The 23,743-nt window shown below is 32.2% G+C and overlaps 1 protein-coding gene across 4 annotated transcripts; it reads right to left on the minus strand.

Annotated features, from left to right (window-relative positions):
• On the minus strand, positions 1-22,963 carry LOC138123421 (uncharacterized protein CG45076-like). 4 transcript variants are annotated; one of them, XM_069038173.1, is made up of 12 exons: positions 22,790-22,963; positions 14,073-14,117; positions 13,533-13,730; positions 10,589-10,828; positions 8,533-8,635; positions 8,206-8,357; positions 7,837-7,946; positions 4,628-4,758; positions 3,278-3,439; positions 1,620-1,827; positions 1,399-1,570; positions 1-1,337 (listed from the first exon to the last, which is right to left on the minus strand). In XM_069038173.1, the coding sequence occupies exons 1-12, from the start codon at positions 22,865-22,867 to the stop codon at positions 723-725; spliced, it is 2,214 nt and encodes a 737-aa protein (XP_068894274.1). In that variant the 5' UTR covers positions 22,868-22,963; the 3' UTR covers positions 1-722. The 4 variants fall into 4 exon arrangements, with proteins under 4 accessions (XP_068894274.1, XP_068894272.1, XP_068894271.1 ...); XM_069038171.1 differs by lacking the exons at positions 8,206-8,357; positions 8,533-8,635 and having other exon boundaries at positions 3,278-3,406; positions 22,790-22,961; XM_069038170.1 differs by lacking the exons at positions 8,206-8,357; positions 8,533-8,635 and having other exon boundaries at positions 22,790-22,961.
• Between the last annotated feature and the right edge of the window lie 780 nt (positions 22,964-23,743).

The raw sequence follows: 23,743 nt of genomic DNA on the forward strand, positions 1-23,743 counted from the left end.
AAATGTACAAAACAATATTATATTAAAGCAGTAAATGCAAATAAATAAAGAAAACTTGACATTAACTTAAATGGTCATAAATTCTGTCAAAACGAATTTATTAAGTTCTTCATTAATATTTTTTTTTATAAATCTTACAGCAAAAGTAATTATACGTAGAGATATTTTCATATTTGGTGGCGGAAACAAAAGACTGAGAAATGTCACAAATTGGTATTGTCAGTGTCAAATTTCTCAAAGACGTTCGTGATTTCGACAGAAATGCAGCAAATTGGCAATAAGAAAGTTATTCATCGTCGAACTAGAAAAATAATTTGTAATACGTTTGATTATATGAGAATAACTTTTCATTTTGAAGCACTGACAAAAATTGGTTTCCTTAGAATTTGTTTTTTTCAATCTATTTAGCGAAAATTTAAATTTACCTAGACATTCCTTTTTACAGCGTTTATGAGAAATTTGACACTGACAAAACATTTTTGTGACATTTCTCAGTCTTTTGTTTCCGCCACCAAATATGAAAATACCTCTAGGTTATACAATAATTTGTAATTTCAAAAACGGTTTTTTTTTTGTAAAGTGATACACGCGAACTTCTAAAGAACTTCTCTGGAAAAGAAGATCCTGAAATCATAACTCTGGGATAACGGAGTTTTTGAACACTTTTTAACGATATTTGTTTTAATTATATTCCTAGTAACTTTAATAATTTAGGGATTTTATCATTCTTCTTTTTCTGCTGCTGTTTCATTAGTGGCTAGTTCTTCCGTTTCTGGTTCCGTAACGACGGGTTCATCAGTCGCCTCAGCAGCAACGGTTTCCTCAGGAGTCGACTCCCCCACTTCTTCTGCAGTAACATCATTAATTTCCTCTGCTGCTGGCTCTGCGACCTCTTCTTTGGCAGTTTCGGCCACTTCACTTTCTTCAACGCTCTCTTCTGCCGCAGGTACTTCCGTCTCCTCCGCAGTTTTCGAGGCCAGTTCAGCTTCTTGTTTCGCCAATTCGGCTAATTCTTTTTCTTGTCTTTCTAGTTCGGCTAGTTCAGCTTCTTGTCGAGCAAGCTCAGCCAGTTCGGCCTCCTTTTGCTCTTTCTCCTTTTGCTCCCTTTCTTGGCGTTCTAGTTCTGCACGTTCAGCCTCTTGTCTCGCTAACTCCGCAAGCTCCTCGGCTTGACGGGCGAGCTCAGCTTCCTTTTCTTCTTCAGCCTGTCGTGCGATCTCCTCCAAACGTAACAGCTGCTTGCGTTCTTCCTCTGCTTTTGCTTCCTCTTCCAAACGTCTCTGTTCTTCCTGGCGGGCTTTTTCTTCCTCCAATTGACGCGCTTTGGCAATTTCAGCCTTTAATCAAAAACACATTTTTAAACTTTATAGAAAACAACTCAATCCATTTTCACCATACCTGCTTTGCTAATTCATCCTGACGTGCCTTCTCTGCTTGTCTTTCCAATTCAGCCGCGCGTTCGGCAGCAGCTTGGGCAGCAAGCTGTTCCTGCCGCTCCAATTCTGCTTTTCTTGCTGCTTCTTCTTTCTTGGCTTGAGCAGCTTTCCTTGCCTGTTCTTCAGCAATAGCTCTAGTCCATTCGTTTAAAAACTCTGCAGAAACAAAATTTAAACACTCACCGTTCCTCGGCTAATCTTGCTTCTTCTTTCTTTTTCTTCGCTTTCAGATTGTCTTCCACTTCACTTGCTGACTTCTCATCAGTTGCGTAAATTTTGGCAAGACGCGCCGCTCTTGCTTCTCGCAAATCCTTGATTTCCTGCACCACAGGATCGTCCAATGGTTTCTGAACGGAGAAAATTCTCGACGGACGCGAGGCAGATAAAGGAACTGAAATTAGTCAACGATGACAACGATTAGTAGAATTATTTCCGTAAACCATTGTGTTTACATTACAAAAATTATTTCTAAAGACGAAGCAGTAATTGGCCAATTTTAACAATTTTAATCATTTAAGCTTGGCGCTAATTAGAGTAATTGATAAAATCAAACAATTACTATATTAATGGCTGTAACTAGTGGTTAAGTATTTAGATGTTCAGTTTTAGTTATTATTTATAATTTTTATCATAAACTTACGTAGGTGATTTGCTGGTGGTTATCCATCCAGTGGCGTGGGTTTTAATGGATTTATTTACCGTATCATGTTTAAATGACTTAATTTATTGTTAGAAAAATCATTCTATATTGCTAAACATGTGCAATAAGTGGCAAAAACAAAAAACAAAAATCATTTCCATAAAAAAAGAAACATAGTAGATGCTGAAAGAGACTATGTTTAAAGGTGTACGCCATTGCTCCTGCACTATTTGTAGTATTTGAAAAATGAAACAAAAGGTAATAAAATAAAGTTTTATTGATTGAACACATCGTTCATAATATTATGGGTGAGTACATGAAAACAATATACGAATTCACATACTAATGAAAAATATTTTTGCATTAGTATGAGTCGTGAAAGGCTAAAAGTAATGTTTATACAAAATTTCGCATGGATTAAAAGAGAGCGAGCTATTTCGGCAGTGACCACACCTTAGTAATCTGATAAAGAAAAACAAAGCCCGTTCCCTTGTCAGTAAGATGTATAACAAAATCAAATTCGTGCACATAACAATAACAAAAACAGTAAGAAAATATTAATTAAGATGTAAATTGGCAATCTGCAGATTTGAATGGGAAAACAGATTTGTACAACAAATTAAATATTTATTTACAAAATTGACACGATGACGTTCTCCCAAAACAACGTGAAGATTGGCCACTTAACTTCGACAGTATATGAAGAAAAATAATCGACGATAGGGGTTTAGTATGGGAAAGCGAGGTAACAAATATAACGCAAAAGTCGTGTGTCGCAATATAAATAAGGGGGTCAGCAGGGGTTATTCGGTAATTTCGGGTTGTTGTATTTCTTCTACACTTCCAGCTGTAAGGAAAACCAATAACATCAATACACACTTGTTAGACACAAACATGAAGGAGAAAGATCAAGTATTTTAGGGGGACAAGTAATAATACATTCTTTATAAATGTTTACATCCTAGGCTGTACCTTTATCGCATTTTGTCAAGACAATGTTTCAGGTACGCATTATAAAGAAAGTATAACGAAAAGCGTAACGGATAGATACACATAAGAGTTCGACAAAAATTGCAAAATCAAGATTGATTTGTTTCTTGGGAAGAAATAGGTTTTTGCAAAACTAGTATGTTTATTTATCGATTTTTTTAAAAGCGTGCTGGAGTATCTAACAGGGCTGTAGTTTAAGCTTTTGATATACCTTTGATCTCTTTTGGTTGGGTCTTTTCTTGTCGAAATTTGGTTATATAATAGCTTAACAGCTGGATATCGTTTTTGAGTGCGTCCTCGTAAATTGCCAGAGGGCGGCGGCGATTGTAGCCTTTATCTCCTGCATATGAGACACACGATAGATGGCCTTGGCCTGTGGTCAGTCAAACTCAAGTCAATCAAATGCACACAAAAAAATAACACAATGAAGTTAATGCCCATCTGCTACTACCGTTTAAGCGTGGAATGGTGATTTACTTTAGCCTGATGGATACTTTTATTCTCACTAAAGGCAGGAATGTGAAAGTACATCGTAAGACGTGGCAATTCAAGAACCGTAACAAACCTTTTCGCAAAAGTATTCTCATTTGGTGATATGCCACAATCAGATGTCACAGTTCTTGGAACATTTCAAAGCGAAAGCGGGAAAAGTAAATGCAACAAAATAAAGCTAAAACTGAATTGCAAAAATATACGGTGTGTGTACACATTTTACAAAAATTGTGTCTCTTGCGAACTTTTTTTACCACATACCTCTTGAGTGATGGATAATAAATCTATTTTTTTTTACGGTTACGTCATCAAACCCGAAAACTGTCATTATGTCTGTCAATGGCAGAAAGAATAGTTTTTTTTGTTCGACACTGTCAGAAATTGAGAATTTTCTCCTATGTGAACGGATTTTGATAAATGTCACAACTTGTCAAAATGAAACGTCAAGCTAATTTTAAAGGTTTTAAAGTCTTTAAGGGGCTCGTCGAACAAAAAAACGTTGTATTCAACTCGTTCGTGTGTAAATTGGCCCACGCGTGCCAAAAAAGGCCCAATTTACACACAAACTCGTCAAGTAAACTACTATTTTATTATACCTGAATCATAATCCCTGTTTTTGACACTAAACGGCGTAAGAAAAAGGGCCTTTAAAACACTAATACACATTTATACATAATTTATAACAAATATACATGGCAACGAAACAACAACAATTGACCATTTCTATATCAACAATTAATGACACAGATTACTTTTTTTGTTATAATTTTCAGATTGTAGTGCAGGTATAATAAAAAATAGCGTACGATACACGTTTATAAGGGCCTTTAAAGCACTTGCGACGTTAAAAGCACTCCGCTACGCGTGCTTTAAAGGCTTCCTTGTAAACTTGTACCTTAATACATATACTATTTTTCATCCAATATTTTTTATTACGTTATGGTTCAAAAGGTAGTATGGTGGGTGTAGTTTTATCAAGCAGGTAGATAAACTTGTATGATACTGTTAATTAAAAAATAATTTGCAGCAAGCTGTATCTAAGCATATCTTTTTAAATTTCAAAACTCACCGATATACTTTTTAACGGGTTCCGTGTAATATGTAGCATATTCAATTTTAGAATTTGGAGATACAGTCAGGAGTCTGTGAATGTATGTATCATTGCTGTATTTAACGGGCAAGGAAGAAGTAACACCGTATCTGAAAAACATTAATCGCAAAATGTAGAAAGATTGTAGCTTGAAAGTATTTTTATTAAACCAATGTTAGCTATTTATGCACCAAGGGCGTTACTACGATGATTACGCCCGGAGAACGATGATATCGTTAGATGGGCGTAATCATTCGGTGACACCGTGGTGCATACAAGATTTATTTTATTTTCAATTTGTGTTGTTTAAAAATTAACAAAGAATTGGCACTTTTGTGTACGCTTTACCCACATTAATATAATATCTGGTAGCCTATGAAACAAAAACAGATTGTTTACTTATAATTATCACATTTGCTTATGCATTGTCAAAAGAAAAAAATGACAATTAATGTCATCCAACATGATGATAGGTTATGGATATTTACGACAATTTTACAATGGATCATTTTCGATTGCGTCAAAGAATGACTTTGACAACCAAAATTTATTGCTCGCGACTGTACCTTTTAAATCGAAAGGAAAATATGTAAAAGAGTACCTACATACAAAACCTCTAGGATATGGCAGTCAAAACATGAAATATCGACCGTAAATGTGACTGTAAGTACGATTGGTGAACTTTCGAGAACTGGTAAGTTTCACATTAAAATTATTGTCTAATTGTATGTTTAGTCTGGAAAATACACTCCTACATCGCTATGGACTAAATATTCACTTTTGAAATCAACTTTCTTGCGCCCTCTTATTACGCCCCGGTTGTTTACGTATTTATTGTACGGGGTCAGTAGGTACCTAAAGCGCACCTAAAGCATAGCGCACAGCCACCTACGATGAGTGTGTTTTAGATAGCGTTTTATCCACGCTAGAAGGTTTAAACGCGAGACGATAGCCGATAGTAGATAAAACGCGACTAAAACACGAATACAACGTTTTATCCACAATCATACTCATTTAGAACCAAAATCGCTGGAATTTTTTGAGGGCGTAATGAATTCATTACGCCCCGGTTGTTATGGGCATGTTTACATATTTCATATCCTAGAAATTTTCATTCAATTATAGTAAAGTGAAAAATAAAAATTATATGATTTCGGAACTATCGCTAATCAATGATAGATTGGATTTGTTTTATCGTGCGTTCATTTAAATTTATCCTCAAAGTAGGCGTTGAAGACTCGATTGTGAACGCACTGTAGGTACCGATAAACCACAGAACATATTGCAAGTAATATTACTCAAATTGCAACTTTGTTGAATAAGTGTCTTATAGTATTGACGTTATAACTTTTTATCTACACCGCCCACATAAATTTACCAATGAGAATCAAAGCCAGATTCAATCTGTATAATTTTTCATCATATTTGCCACGTAAAAAAGTTAAGGTTAGAATTTTGCTGTCAAGTCCACAATTATTGCTTAGGTTTTAAAAAATAAAATGTCATTAAGACAATTCGAATGTCAGAATTTTTTTTCTGTGTAAATCAGATCGTCTTAACAACCTATTTGATTGGTAACTAAGAAAATGTAATGGGCGGGGCAGATAAAGAAATTTGAATCTTCGAAACAATATGACATTTGTTACCAACCACGATAAAATTCCCCATTTCAAATGAAAATTGTTAATTTTCATTTAAAAATGGCTAAAAAAGCGCGAAGTAGAAAAAATAGTACATTTTGTAGCACTTACTTCTCCATGGCAGTCTTCGCAAGTTCGTGCTACAAAATACCTCTTATAAGATACGTATCACAACATACTATTCTAGTCTTTCAAAATTTACGATAAACATTATGTATTATATTTTCATTACAGTGTTTTTCTTTTGGTTTTCCTCTTTTGTCAATTGTGTTTCATTATTTCTCAAAACTATTTCCTACATCTATTAAATGTTAAAGTGACGCAAATATGAAATAGTTTTGAGAAATAGTGAAATACAATTGACAAAAGAGAAAAACCAAAAGAAAAACAGTGTGAGTACACTTCTGTGCAATAAAATTAAGCACAAGTCTTATGAATATTTTTCACAATATTTTAGTTGTACGGTGTGGAACAAAATTATTTTCATCTAGTTTGCTTGGGAATTTTTGCACACGTAAATATTCCTGCACCGCTCTACTTTTTTTTTGAAGTGCCGAACTATTAGTTCTGTCAATAAACGTCATCAATCGAATTGACAATTGTTACAATTTACAAAATTGAATTACAAAACGTTGGTGGCCACTTTCAACACTAGCTGTGACTTGCTTTTGTTAGCTCCTTTTTAATTTCAATCTCAACTGTGATGAATGGATGCATCCCTTCGCAATAAATCACATTTGGAATTTGGATATATATTTTGAGGTTAGGCTTTTTTTTTGTAGAGCGGCATTTCGTATTTTTACAAGGGTAATGCAAAGGTAACTAGATGAAAATCATTTTATTCCACACTGTACAGGGTGTTAGGTAAATGTCCTGCTAAACTTTAACCGCGAGCTTCATGTAAAACTCGGAAATAATATTTAAAAAATTCTATGTCAAACAATAAATTGATATTTAATTTTTGACGTAATTTTTTTTTAATTACTTTTAGTCTTCTACGTTGTCCGTTGTATTTTTAAAATGTGCCGAAATTTTACCTACGAGGTTGTGGGACAACGTAGAAGACTAAAAGTAATTCAAAAAAAATTGTACCTCAAAAATTAAATGTCAATTTATTTTTTGACATACAATTTTTTAAATAGTTTTCCCGAGTTCTACATGAAGCTAGTAGCTCGCGGTTAAAGTTTGGCAGGACATTTATCTAACACCCTGTATAATACGGGTCTATTGTAATTGATAAAACATTTGAAAACATTTTTGAATTGTTATCTAAATGACGCGGCATTTTGACATTCATTAAAAAATTGACTGATTTATATAAATATTTTTGTGCTAGGAATTTGGTTATGTCCCGTTGAAACTATAAAATATTTGATTTATTGCTTAATTTTATTGCACAGAAGTGAACCTAATTTGCCAATTTAAATTATTTGAATTTAAAAGCAAGAACCCATTGAAAAAGAAACTCGGCCGGTGTTTTTTTATATTGGCAATAAATTATTATTAATCATTTTTCAATATCCGGCTAACTTTGACAAATATATTTACCTGTTTAATGGAGCTATGTGCCAACTTCTAATTCGAGGTACTGGGAGGTGGATCTGCTTAAGTAGAGACGCCGTCTGAGCTTTAATCAGCCTCGTTTCATCGTCAAATATCTGAAAATTATTACAACCAGTATATTAATTCTTTAGACAAACACAAACAAATTGTAAAATGTTTGTCGTAGCTGCGTTCGCAAGATTAATAATTAGTAACATTAAACAGAATTAATAGCGAGTAGGGTTTGCGAATGAGATAAAATTTAATGTATCGTTTACACAATGTTTAAAAGATTTTGCGTTCATTTTATTTGCGTTTATTTGCGTTGTTATGTAGACATGTATTTTAGAATACGAATAATTTAGGCATACTTACACTTTTAAAATAATTTGCGTAACGAGATGATATATTGTTCAAGCTATAGCTAATGGGAACATATTTCGACCAATAGTATGATCTTTTTGAAGGCCAAGTAGCGTCCAAGTACCTATAATATCTCCAAATTGGCCACCAATCATTACTGTAAAGTGACGAAGAGTATCCAGGACGATAATAACAATTATAACAAAAGTGATCTGGCCAAGAATAGTGACAATACAGACTAAGTGGTCGGTAATATCTGTAATAGTTGTAATAGTTATACCATCTGTTGTAATCCAGGACGATAATAACAATTATAACAAAAGTGATCTGGCCAAGAATAGTGACAATACAGACTAAGTGGTCGGTAATATCTGTAATAGTTGTAATAGTTATACCATCTGTTGTAATATGGACAAGTTAATCCAGTAAGTGAATCGTATTTCTGGAAATAAATTGGGTAATGTTATAACTTTAAGGAGCGCATGATAATGAAGAAAAAATAGCTTGTTATTGTATATATAATAAGCATATAATGTTACATTGCTTTTGTTTTATTAGGAACATTTTCAATTATTTTCAGTGTTATTTCTACTGGCGACCAACATTTTTATATCTCCTTGTTCAATATACTCTTCATGATTTTGTGTTCTTCCTGTAAATTGTTGTTGTTTTGTAATAATCTACTACGTGTTATTTGTTATAGAGCATTGCAGCTAAGAGAATTTAAAGCATTATTTTATAACAATGAATAAGCATCTAATTCAAAATTCATAGTTCTTACAATCAAGTTTTCCACTTTTGACTGGTAATAAATATGTATTTACATTTTTCAAGATTGTAAATGATCATTTATTTTACTTTTATTTATTTATTTAATTATAATATTAATTTTTAATTTGTGTCTTAAATTTGGCTTATTTAAAAATGACAGTTATTTTTCTATTGTTAGGCCAAGAAATGCCATGCTTAATTTAAGTTGATTAAATTTAGATATCTATTAATTATTCCTATATTTATATTCATTGTATTAAGATTAAATTATACATATGTATATCAGATTCGAATTTAGTTTAGTTATTTATGTCGTGTCCATACGTATTGGGTGTCTAAATAAAAATCTGGTCAAGAGTAGAATTACTAACGAATGTCTAGTATAATACCGTGAGATCAAAAAAAAAAAATTAGAGTTGGCTGAGACCAAAAATTTCAGTTGGCAGTTCGTTCAAATTTCAATTATCAGATGTCAGTCTTAAAAGTTAGGTTAGTGATTTTGAGAACGTTGAAATCTTAATTTTCATAAAGGTGTGCATTATGTGTGACCTGTCGGTTGTAAAAGAATCATGAGGAGCTTCTCGTACTTATACACTAAAGTAAATGTTCGAAATGTCTGCCTTCAGGATCCAAACATAATGCTACTCTCTTCGCTTCATGTTTTCAAATGACCTTCGCAAAGTCGGGACATCAACTAAATTGCAATCAGTAATTACTTGCATTAATTCGGGAATTGTGCCAGGGCTGTTTTTGAACACGTTGTTTTTCAGGTATGGAAAAACAAAATAATCAAGGCAAGTTATTGGTAAGTGCCTTGAAAGTCCGGAATAACAGTTAGTATTGTAATTAATGTCATCTGATGACATTTGAATTATATGTATATTTACGTGCTGCCAACTGAAGTGTATTAATCATGGCCAACGCGATTTTTTTTATTTTCAATCGCACGGTATTATGTTATATTTAGCTAAGTGACAACCTGCTCACCTTTGATCTTGCATTCGATGTAAAAATAACTTTCAATCATATATGTACGACTTTTGTTCAGTTGACTAAACCATTTTGTAATATTGCATATCAGTTAGTTTTGAAAAAATCTGTTTTTAATAAAAACAGCGCATAAAATGAAAAATAAAGACGTTTTCATAAATGTGAGACTAAACCAACAGTGACAGCAACAAAGTTTCAAAAGTGACAATATACGAAAAACAAACAAAATTTGAGACATTCTTGATCAGCTTTTTAAATTTTGACAGTTTATGACCGCAGAAAGAAGTGTTTGAAAAAAAAATATAATCGAGTCACGTGTCACCTGAAATGTCAATTGGAAAACATTTCAGACAAACAAACAAAGCAAATATTTTTTATCTCGTAAGTTTTTATGTAAATATGTTATGATACACATATCTAAGAGACAAAAATTATTAATATTGTGTTTTGTTCTATAACTTAAGTAATAACAACACACTAAATATTTTGTATGAGTAAAATTTCAGTAAAATGGTTTGATGACAGAAGATAGTTTTGTTCTGGTAAAATTAGAAAGATTTTATCTGAGTCAAAAGTACAACTAATTGTATAAAAAGCTATGAATCTTGGCTTGCTTTTCATAATGCATACTTACACGTTGCAATCTAAGAGAACGATAAATTGGTACGTCATCTAGATAACTAAGTGTGCGATAACTAGGCATATAACTGGGCCAATAATTATAGTAGAGGCTAAGTGGCCTGTAATAGGGCCAATCGTAATCGTCATAGGTAGAAAGCGGACGATACATTCTATAAAAGTTGTAATATCGAGACGGAATATACTCTGAATGATATTTTAATCCACTTAATGGATTTCGAACATAGACGATTCTCTGAAAAAATAAATTTAATTTTTTAGAATTTCCTTATTCTCAATATAACGTTCATGCAAAATTCATATACTTAAGTAGTTATAAGTGCATCAAATGACTTAAAATAGTTTGTTGCATTAAATACTAAATTAAATTAGGTTGTAGTTTCTGCACAATATGTTAATGCACAAGTTAAATATGAACAGTAATATAAAAAACTGTTATCCAAGGTTCAGCAAGTATATCACTTTATAACAAAAATATTTATGGCCTAGCTCGTTATGGTGGTATATTTAGTATTTACTATCTCAGTTGCAACGATTGTTGCCAAACCAGTACGTAGATTTAGTAGTATGTATATTAGTGAAGTAATTGTTATAAATGTATATCTTGGAATAAAAAAATCATTGTAGAAAATGACAATGAAGCAGTTTGTGTAAGAGTGAGAAAAATCTCCTTGCTATAGAAGTCCATGTGTTCATATTTTTTTATTTTGGTACTTGTGCTGACCCAATAGTTCACAAAATTTTGTATGGACACTAGAGAACAGAAAAATATTTTTCGGTTTGAGCCTTCCCCACGAAGTCAACGAGGAAGAAAAGCAACATGATCTGACCAGCGTTAAAAAATTCTTAAAAAATATTTTTCCAAAAAACAAAAGATGATCGCTGTTCATCTTAGTTGACAATTCGTAGTTTTTAGTTAAGTTAATAATGACAAACCATGTTCGAAATCAATTTCAGAAAACGTTATTTCAATGTAATTTTAGCGTGTTAATACATACTTCATACTCAAATTTTTTGGGACATATTATTTATAGCTATAAATAATTTAACAACAATGTAAATATTTTGATTCAATTTTTTTTTAATTGTATATGATGAGTTTTGCATGACGTTACAATGTCAGTTAGATGACTGGAGTTATATCTGATATTAAGCTTATCTTTCATTCATCCAAAATGTTTATTCTGAGTTCCCACAAACGATTAGCTAAGAAGGAAAGGCAATCAGCCTGAACATTTATTTTGATTGATTATTTTTGTTGGAAGAAGTTTTTTAGTTTCTGATATTGAAATATCGAAATTCAGCCGTGTGAGTATCATTTTCTTATTAACGATTTTTTTTTTTGTAGATCTCACTATTAGTAACTATCGGTACATGGTACCTAGATACATGGGCATACATGAGAATTGATAATTTATCCAAATCTGCAAAAATCGAGGAGTGCTGTTTAAAAAAAATGCGATGCCATCATTGCGTGAAAATGGAAATGGACAAAATATTGAAAATGATCGGAAAATGTTTCTTTTAAAAATAAAGTTGACTTGACCTAGTTCTTTTCAACGAGGGAAAGAAAGTATTTCCATTATTCCAAACTTTTAGCTCTCACAATACACAATATTAATGTATCGGTGTTTTTTTTAAATTTCACCTCATAGTAGGCGTTGAAGGTTACGGATCACGGATCAGCTGTTTAAATCTTACGTTTTATACGAGTGGTGCGTTCACAATCGACTCTTCAACGCCTACTACGAGGTGAAATTAAAAAAAAAACACCGGATACTTTATGAGTTGGTTTGAGAGTTTTCTACTACAATCTCTCATTTTATAAAATGTGTAAAGTCTCTGGGGTTTGAGACTAAATGTCAACGAGATTTTTTCAGCAAAAATATAATAAAAATGTATAAATAATTATCAATATAAAAATACTTTCATGTGACAAAATGTTAAACGACACTGACCAGTGGCATGCTTAGTCTGTTCATAAAAAATTTTGTTCTAACGTATCAACACAATTTAACATTTTAACAAAACAAAGTATTCTGCTAATTGGATAAAAATAAGAATCACATTACTTTCTCGAGGAATATTTTACAAATTGTAAAAGAGGTTTCACAACTGAAACGGATACTGTGCAATAAATTATCTTTTTCTACGACTTTTAAAAAAACTGTCTATATTTTACTGTTTTCAGTACGTAAAACATCAATTTCTACACATGCGTTGAAATAGTCGAATCATGAAAGAGCACTGAAAACAATTGAAGTTGTCTCGTGAATCGTGATCTTGGCTTTGGAAATGTCAAATTTTAGATTTATATTTTGATATTAATTGCAGACAGTCGTAGAAAAAATATTGTATGGAACTCATGCACAAAGTCAAACTTTCCATTCGTGAAAAAATTGTATTTTATGCACTTGCTGCATAAATTATTATTTACAAATTGACCAACCTAAAATTAAACTTAATAAAAAAGACTAATATCTAAGTTTCGCTTAATTTAACATTTAAATGTTCCTATAAACAATGTTGCGAAAACCCAAATGATTGTCTTAAAACGTGTGACTGTGAATTTTTTATTTTAGAAATTATTTCACACGATGTTAACAAAATCTGTTTACCGTGAAAAATATTGGAAAGTCACAAAAAAAGATTATTTCTTGTGTACCTCGATTGAAAAAATAATTTAAGATTATGTATTTGGATATACACAATTACACCTTTCATATTGTAAAATATTTTATATTGTCTACGTACAACAAATCCTTTGCACATTTTCTTATTTTTACCATATTTATTTTATTTTGAAATGTTAGTAGGCCATCAAAAATTGTTTAAAAATAAATGACTAGTTGAATGATAAAAAAAAATCAAAATTTAGACATGCAAATTGTTATTTCGGGAGGCAGAAATAATAAATGACTTGTAAACTTATAACTTACCACAGAAGAAGCGGAGTTGAGGTAGCGATTAGTTGGCGAATACGCAACCCAAGGCCGAACCTTATTTTCGATCCAATCATACTCCCTTTGAAGTACCGATTGTCTTGTCGAATAAACTTTTGGTGGCAGTGTTACTACGGTCAATCTCTTGTGGCCCACGTATGGCACAATTCGGTCGTAAGTGTGGACAACATGTACCTATAAAATAAAATAATTCCAAATAACTTGTAACAATGTACAAAATTCATAGCCATAAAATACAAAATTTTATTTGCATATTGAGGCTTCAAATTACTATTTCGTGAAAATGCAAATGTTATGCTTTTGGCATTTAAAACGACAGCAATATTTAAAAATAATTTCTTAACTTAACTTGTTACTTCTTAACTTTCTTGTTCTTAGATAAATGCACCGTAAAATAGGCGCAGTTGTAATGTGCAATAACTTTATTACGGGTTGAATAATTTTGACATAAATTGTTATAAAATGAGATGTTAACAAGAATTATCTATTTAATCTGAGAACAAATTATGTACTTACTTTACCGAGTCCAGGTAGAATCCTCACTTGTCTAGATGGGGAAGACTGTAGATGTCCAATAAAACCAGAGAATGTAAGAAAACAAAAGAAATTAGTTTAAAATACCAATATTATCCTACTTGGAGGTAATTAAAATTCACATATTGTTAGAACATTTTTATTTGCTAAATTACATAGGTTTATGCAAGTTTTTTACTTAAATCTTATACAGGTTCGCTAAAAAGTATGGATACAGCTAAATATTTTCAGAACGGTTTAGCAGATCTCATTGAAATTTGGCACACAGTTAGAAGTGTTTAAATTCTATCATCCGAGATTTTTTTATTTTTTCTAGCATAATTTATTTTGAAGGTACCTATAAGGCTAAGTTGATTTTTTTAAATGGCACGGGGGGTCAAATTTAATATTTTTAAAGAGTATTTTTTTGAGAATTCAATGATGTGAAATTTAAAAATATTATGTTTTTGTTTTTTTTACTCCTACATTTAAAACGCCATTTATCGCGTGTTTCCATGACGCTAAGTGATCTTTTAAATACACCTTGACAAGCTGTGACTTTGTGCGCTTTAGTCACGAAATGAAGTTAGCAACGGGCTTTTAGTCACGCTCTGGTTTTTCTAATAGCAAAAATCATGTGGCACTCAAAACGAAGTTAGTTGTCACTTGTCAATTGACAGGTTGAGTAAAGAAGTTACGTGTTATATTTGCATTGTTCATTTGGTCGTAGAAAAAGTATACTTAGTATGCAACTCGTTTATAAACTTCTCTAGACACTCGCTTATTAAACACTCGCTCCGCTGGTGCCTAATAAAACTCGTGTGTAAAGTGCCGTTTATAAATCTTGTTTCATAATATACTATTATGTAATTATTTGTAATGTTTTTAAAATTTTTAAAAATAAATAATCTCGCATTTATATTCAAAATTGTGGTACTATCATTCAGTTGTCAGCATTGTACTATTGTACATAGCTTTCAGTCTGATAAAGCACCGAAATATCGGGTGTTCATTTAAATTTCTCCTCAAAGTTGGCGTTGAAGAGTCGATTGTCGATTGTGAACGCACCACTCGTCACTCTGCATAGTAAAAACACAAACAACGCAAAAAGTAAGGTTAGATTTAAACAGCTGATCGGTAATCCGTAATCCGTGGCGCGTTGACAATCGACTCCTCCACGCCAATTTTGAGGAAAAACTTAAATGAATACCGGATACAAAGCAGAGATGAAATATTTTATTATAATTTCTACAGATTTTATTTAAAAAACAGTTTTATTGATTATAATGTTTTTATTTATCAAAGTAAAAGAAAACTTTTTTTACTCTTGTATGAAGAGTACAGATAACTTTAAAAATGTGCGACTCTTTGCACGGAACAAATTATTTATCTCATTATATTATACCTACCTTTCAGGTGTACACATCTTAATAAGTGTTATTTATTGTGTAAAAATAAAAGCAATGAAAAGTAAAATGAAGAAAATTTAAAGCACAAAGAAAACAGTTTAGCCCATGTGCCAGTTTTAAAGCAGTATGATGTACAGATATAGGATTTAAAATTTACTAGTGGCTAAATATTACACCAATAAAACGAATACAAATGTAGTGTTAATCTTAAGTCTTCAGTTTAAAAGTCATTGTTCTGCAACTATGTTTTCTCACGTCTCAGCATGTTTATATTCAGGTAATATTTGTGTTTGTCCATTGATTTTATTTTAAATTTGTTTATTGGTAGAAGGAAATGGAGTGACTGAGGTGGAAGTGTGAGTTAAATTGAATTAAATAAAAAGAATCGACAGAGCATCTAAAAAGTCGAGAAGTAAGGTATAAAAAAAGTAAAATATTGTTGATAATTAGTTCTTATTATTATAAATGTTCATGCTTACAAATGTTTATAATTTTAAAATACAAAATTTTATTAAATAAGTACTACGAGCTACCACACTATTTCCACCTCTAAGTGCGAATAAATTACAACTTTACAAAACCACTTTTCAGAAAAGATACATTTAAAAATATCTCACATTTATTTGGCAGAAATAGCTTATAAGCATCAAACAAACTGACACCTAACCAAATTGTAAACGTTGAAGTTTTACAATTTTACTTGTGATGGTTTCTACAGAAAATTTTGAAATTTGCAATTTGGTTGTAGGGTCATATGTACTATGGTACCCTGTACATCTAAGAATATAGTGATAACATATAATAGTCAGAATGACACATACACTATAGTTACTATGCGCTAATAATAATCAAAGTGAACTTGGGTATTTGTTGTGCAAGAAGCATTAGTGGCAACGTATTAATTCCTAAATCATCTCAGATCTGATCAAGTTTACATGATTCAGGATTTAGAATTTAAAAGTTTAGACGCGGTAAGAGTAATGGCGGTAGCTCGTTCCGCCAGGGAGTCTTCCAGAAGTGGATGAACTGTAGCTCGACTGATATCCTCCAGGTCCGTCACCGCTGCTGCGTGAGGTACGTTCAGTACTATAAGAATAAGAACCTGGTCCAGAATTGGAACTGCGGTTTACTGATTCTGTTGTAGAGTATGAACGTGTTGTCGGCCGGGAGTACGGATCGCTCGAACGGCTGGACTGGTTGGAACTACTATACGAGTACGAATACACCTCTTCAGCAGCTCTGCGGCTGCGGTCGGGCGAGTCGCGCACCAGGTAATGTCTTGGAGTCTGAGGACAACAACAGTCTCTCATCAACTATGAAGGACCCTATATCTGCTTGTGACTTTGCAAAATGTATATTTGCAACGAACAACCCTGAATCGTACTAACATTTCCAAAAGCTCATTTAATAAACTTAGGTTCTACTCATTGTTTCGTGCATTGTTAGTCGTTTAATCTGCAGATTGTTTAAAAATCAAAGTAAACAACTACTTCGTTACTATTCAAATTTTATGGACTACAAAAAGATTTTCAAAATCGGTTAGTATATTTTTAAAACATTCTATTACCATTAAATATTGCACGGTGAGATAATCATTTCTATTTTTGAAACACAAAATTGCGTCTGTCTCTGGATACAAACTTCTTAATTTCGTTTTAAGTTTTTTGTCAACATTTAAAAAAAAATCTTTAAGAAAATTAAAAAAAAAATATCAATTTTTACATTAAGTGCGTGAAGTGAGTGTTTTTTGTGCATGTAATAGTTATTTACGAACCGAGTGCGAGAAGACATTTTTCGCACATGAGCGTATTATTTGAGGCAGAAGCGACGAAGGAGCGAGTGCTTCATTTGCGCGAATGTGCCGAATACAATATTTTTTTAAACGAACATTAGCATTTTTAAATTATTACCCAGTAGTTTCCAATTTATTGAATAGATGGCGCTTGTCCAAGTGTGAATCGAATTAATAGCGATTTATTTTCATTCTTTAGAAATTTTCAACATCCAAATTGGAGAAATAACGTTTTGTAAACCAGATTTTATTATTATCAAGTCAAATTATTTTCAGAATGCTCAAAAAGGCCACTGCTTTTTGGATGATTTTGAAGCACTAGTGGGCGAAATCTACGTTCGCGGTTAATTGTTGCGTTTGCGAAATGTCATTTTGAAGTTAGTGAGTTCAAAAAGGTCTTTTACGCCGAGACTCAGGTCGAGGCAGTATAAGCCTTTGAATGCACAAAAAACATCTTCACGCACGAAACATAAACAATATTTTTTCTATAATTGTTTTCAGAACTAAATTTTAAAAGTCAAATTATTGTAGGAAATCTGAAGTATCAATGCAGTGACCATGCTAGGTAACTAATGGAAAACAGTGTGTGAAGTGAAAAACAGAAAAGCTTTAAGTGTGTGAAATCGCATTTCACACACTGTTATGTATGGTTTCTATAGTTTCAATCTTACAACAGTGTAAAAAAAATCATATGTAAGAAAATGACCCACTTCACGTATAAATAACTGTGCGTGAATATGAATTTTTTGACGCAATTATGGAAAAAAATCATTTTCACAGATGTACTATTAAAGATTATCTGTTACATATAAAATAATTTTCACACTGATAATAACTTTAACTGAAATTGCTCTTTAATAAACTAGGCAAAAATGAATAGGGAATTCCACAATTTTTCTTGGTAAGCAAAATAATTGTCCCAATCCTCCCATGTATTCTTAAACACTAGATAAATTTAAAATGTTACAGGTACTTGAAACATTACATTTAATGTGTATATATTTATATTTCTTACACATTTCATTACAAATTTTAAACTGTATTTATAAAAAATTCAAAAATGGAAAAATTCCCTATTCATTTTTGCCTAGTTTATATGTGGAAAACGTAAAAAGTCTTTAGTTTAGCAGAAAATGCTTTATTTCATGATAGAAATGTATCAGGTTTATTCGTTTATTAATACGTATTTTGTCGTAAACAGGTGGCAAAACTTAAAATATGAAAAAATAAACAAAATGCCCTCGACCAAAAGTCGCTTAAGATGAATCAAATTTTGGTATACCTAGTTTTAAATAATGCATAATGTCATATTGACAGTGACATTGACATTGATTCCGCGTAGCCGAGTACTTTTAACGTCGCAAGTGCTTTAAAAGCCCTTATACACGTGTATCATACGATATTTTTTATTATACCTGCACTACAATCTGAAAATTATAACAAAAATAATCGAACATCTACCGGACATGAAATAAAAATTATTTACATCTGATCTTTGGTAATGTCTTTATTGTCTTTAGATTTACGGTTAAAGAAAGAGTGACTGAAAACTATAGTAACATCGACGTTTAACTTACCGTAGATTTTTTAGTTCTCATTTTGTACAATTATTAATAACCGTCAAATATAAATTTGATTATTTCAAAATGAAGTAAAAAAGCAGTACAGTCGCGAGCAATAAATTTTGGTCGTCAAGGTCATTCTTTGACGCAATCGAAAATGCTTGATTGTACAACAGTCGTAAATATCGGGCCTTCAAATAAATTCATGTGGCAACTGTGTGGGTGGGGTATAGTTGACATTTATATGACATTTGACTATGAACAGTCAAATTAATGTCATCTCTGTCTATGTACAAAGTTGCCACATGAATTTTCGTACATAGTTGCCATACTTATCCACAATCATTTTGAATCACCCAATAGATTGTGCAACAGTCGTTTCTACCAATAATACAGAAAACAGCGTTAATAGCTTAACGCTGTTTTTCCACCCAATGCTTCAATTACGAACAGGATTACTTATTGAAATAAATAGTTATTTTAGTATTCATTTCCCGAGATACGTAACGTGAAAAGTTCCAGGGTTTCATTGACAACTTAACTGTTGTTGATTGTTGAACGTTATTCATTGTTTAACAACATAGCCGACGAAAAATATTTTTCGGCCTAGGACGAAATCTAATGCTTTGACGAAAAGATGACGTTTTCGTCCAGATATTCAAACCGAAAAACACTACTTTATAATTTATAATCGACTAAAAAATATATTTAATACTGCATATTTTAGATATGGCTAAACAAGTCGATAGCAGAAGATTTCTCGGTCGATCGCAACTTCAATCCAAATCCAAACTTTTGCTTACCTTTCAAAAAATTTAAATTAAACTAGATATTAAGTTCACGTTTTATTATTCTAAATCTAAATCATCAAATGCGAAAAGCCATTCCTATTCTTTCGATATATAAATTCAGTGAATTTTGTTGTATTAAAATTTATAATTTGCACCTATTCTATTAAAATGTTAAAATTTGAAAACAATTTTAAATTTTCTTTCTACCATTAAAAATTTTATTACGAAACTCCACGTTAGAATTCCTGTAACACTCGATTCTTGTTAGTCATACTTTAGATGATGATTTTATTTTTGTAGATTAAATTAAAATGCATCTTAAGAATCAATGTAAACTACATTCAAATCTTTGTTACATTCTAATATTTATTATTATAATGAGTCAACACTTTTTCGCCAGTCATTGTTTTCGCATTTGAAAAACAAAAATTTAGAAGTATAAAATAATGTGCACATGTTGAACTTCCAATCTAAAATTTCAAGGCAAAGTTTTAGGTCTGTTGGAAGGCTTTAGCGTGATGGCAGTATGCCTAATTTTTTTGTTTATTCAAACTATCAAATACAAATGCACGATATGTCACTTCCCGTGGACCCAAAAAGAAAATAACACGGAATGAATTTCAAATATGTAGGTTCATAGACACGAAAATAAAAGGATGATCTAGTTTTCCTTGTCATCCGTTATATATTTTTATCGCACAGTATAAATTACAAACTTGTGGAATATTTTTCGCAAGAACCAAATTCAAAAACACATTATTATTAGATTATTTTACGAAAACAAACTTCTGTAGTAAACAACCAAATTTACACGATAATTAGCAAATAGCAAATAGTTGACAAAATATTTCTATTGAGACTATTGTATTTTCAGTTTTGAAAGTATGTAGATAGTAGAGAATATTTTGTATTTTTATATACGTTGTTGAAAACCCTTATCCTAAGATAATAAAAAGAAAAATAATTATTATTTAACGTACACAACGTCTATTATCTGTTTGAGAACATTTTATTTTCTGTTATAGTCTATAATCAGCTATAATATAACTAGTGGTATGATTATGATCGATGATACCAAAAAATGTAATCAAAGCAACCTATGAAAATGAAAATGCAGCATCTTAGCTTAATTTATGCAATTGTTTGTAAATATCTCTTTTAGAAAACTATCAAGAGGCCATCACAAAGTCGGGTCGAAGCATAAATCTATTATTGTCTTAAGTAAAAATCGTCTTGTGACAACTGTAAAACACACAATGTTGCGTTTTAATGCTTAATAAAATACCAAATAAGTATAATGACATATCAAATAAGACTTTTATTTTTCACAGGTAACTTGAATGGTATTTTTATTTGGTCATATGGTACCACAAATAGATACATGAGACATGACAATGAAATTGTGCATAGTACACTTTTAGACGCTGTGCAAATCCTCTGACGTTTTACTTAATTTTGATCGCGGAGGTGTTTAGTTTGAAATATACCTGTTACGCCATGTTAACATTGCACGTCAGCAACTTATTTCAAAATTTTAAAATAAACATCTCCGTGACTAAAGGAAGTGTACGTACTTCAGCCATGCATCTGCTCATTAGCACCACGCACAACCTAAAAATGTCCCGGCAATTCTAATTTGCAAAAAATGTAGAGTGAAGGTGGATTTCTAGAATCGCGTATGAATGCGAAGAAGAAGAAGAGAGAAACTAATCTAGAAATTATCAGGTTATCGAAAAATGTAATGAAATCGAAACGGTTACCGGTTTAAAAAAAATAGTTTTAATTTGAAGTATTCGTTATCTTGAGAATTCAAATCGATCGCTCATTACATATTTACTTTGATTTTTACATTAAATTGTTACAATTAATTAACTATATACTCTCTTATTATGCATTTTATTAAATACATTAACTGCCAACTGCAAATAAGAATCTATGTGATATCACTATCTAGCTTATTGCAACTTAACAACTACTAATGGGGATATTAGGTTAAGGGTAGGCGTTCACTAGTTCGCAGGTAGGACAAGCTAGTGGAGTGCCACCTTAAGGGTAATGTTACCTCGACTGTTTTGTCGCATGCACTTTGACGATAACAAACACAAATATTATATGAGGATTTAAAATATCGATCTGATGGAAACAATGATTTAATTTCATAGAATTTTTATTGTGAAATAATTAAAATTTGCGAAATCGTACAAATATTGCAGAAGTACTAAAATCTAGGTATAAAAAATAAAAATTAGCAAAAGGCAAAAATACAAAAATCTAGCAAAAGCCTAATCTCATTAAAAATGCTTTTTCGTTGGAAATGCTAAAAAATCTAAATGCAGAAAATTGCAGGGAAAGCGACAAATGCTTTTAAATATATTCAGTAAATTGGTGGTATGTCAGAATTTAGCACGATCCTGCGTTTGTAGGGCAAATTCGGATTTTCGGCGACTTTGTGCAATCTTGGCAGGATCACGTCCATCGAATCGTCCCGATTTGTCAGTTGTTGGTGTTGAATGGACATCAAAATTTTTTCCCTGTTGAGATCGCGCGCGGACAAATACGGTTTGGGCGGGTCGACAAGATTTTTTGGTCTGATTTTGGCCCTTTCCGATGGCGAAAGGATATTTTTACGTTCGGGTCGGAATACTTCTTCGTCTGATTTCTTTTTGCCGAAGGCTGTGACCGGATCCGGCACCAGACTCGGTCTCGGGACAAAAGGCACTTTCTCCCAAGGAATCTCGCGTTTCTGGAAGTATCCAACTATTAGTGCGACGGCGCCGTTTCCAGTTTCAGGATGTACTTGGAAAAGGAATGGGCGAACATGACAATGACAACCGGTGTGATGCAAGGAAAGTGAATTAAATCTGTATGGTCGACGCGCGGGCTAAATTTGGTGGCAGCCGAAGTGCTGTTGAAACGTAAGCTGAAATGAATTCAGCGTGTGCAAAACCGCCTTGTAAACGATTCTCGATGCGTCGTGTTATAAATAAAATTCCATCTAAAAACGTCCACCATTATAATACACAACTTGGAAATAAAAATTCAGTTATTTTCAATGTTTTTATAAATAGGTATCACATTTTCATTCAGAAGATATTTATAAGCATTTGTTGTAAGTTATGAATAATTTCATGCAACAATGACTGTACTCTTTTACAAATCAACTTACCGAAACAGTGTACGTCGAATACGATGGGGTGGAACGATATGGCCTTCTGGTCGTGTAGAAGTCGGATTCGTATACCATCTTGATGGCTTAGGATTCGAATTGACGATTAAGAGGACTGTAGATCGGCGTCTCGTGATCTGATGAACTAGACTGATTTAAAATTACCCAGCCTGGGATTTTAAACGTTACACTAACATAACGTTCTGTATGAGTTATTTATAAATCGTGAATCGGGTGTCTGATTCTGCTATTTATTTTTGATGTTTTTGTCATTTTTTCGAAATCGATTGGACAAACGAACTGTACGAAAGTTCATCAATTTAAAAGATTGATCGTCTACCAGGATCTGTGAAAATTGTAGCCATTTCGTATCGTTTGAGACGGATTTTTTCAAGTGTCGTCCAAATTTGGGGTAAATTTAGAATTAGGGTCAAGTCGGGCAATATCAAACGATATTGCGCATTTCTCGAAGCCGAATTATGAGTTGAGAAGTATCCAAACAAATTTCGCAACAACAAACATGTCTCGGATTTTGCAATAGTTGACGGTTTTATTCCAACAGAATGCACAAAATACATTTTTGGAATCGAACGTTTGTGTGGTGTGGTGTAATATGTATGGAATTAAATGTACAGTAAATGGACGATTAGTAAACTTAAGGACGATTTCTTAACTATCCTTAAGATTTTTTAAGAAATTTTGTAATTGTTATTTTGACTTACATTGATAGACATTTTTTAATTTACATGTTCGATGTCAAGCAAAAAGATCTGTCGTAACTCAAATTCAGTATGTATTTTCATCTTCACGACAAACTTTATAGTGGTAAATGAATATGTCAAAAGCCTATGGAAAAACAGACAAGTGAGGTTCCTGTTGATTAATTATTGAAAGATATCTTTACAACGTTGGAAGGACTTTTTTTTTGTTTTCTGTTGAAAAAAATAGACTTTA

The sequence above is a fragment of the Tenebrio molitor genome, chromosome 2 (genome assembly GCF_963966145.1).
Source record: "Tenebrio molitor chromosome 2, icTenMoli1.1, whole genome shotgun sequence".
Taxonomy (NCBI): domain Eukaryota; kingdom Metazoa; phylum Arthropoda; class Insecta; order Coleoptera; family Tenebrionidae; genus Tenebrio; species Tenebrio molitor.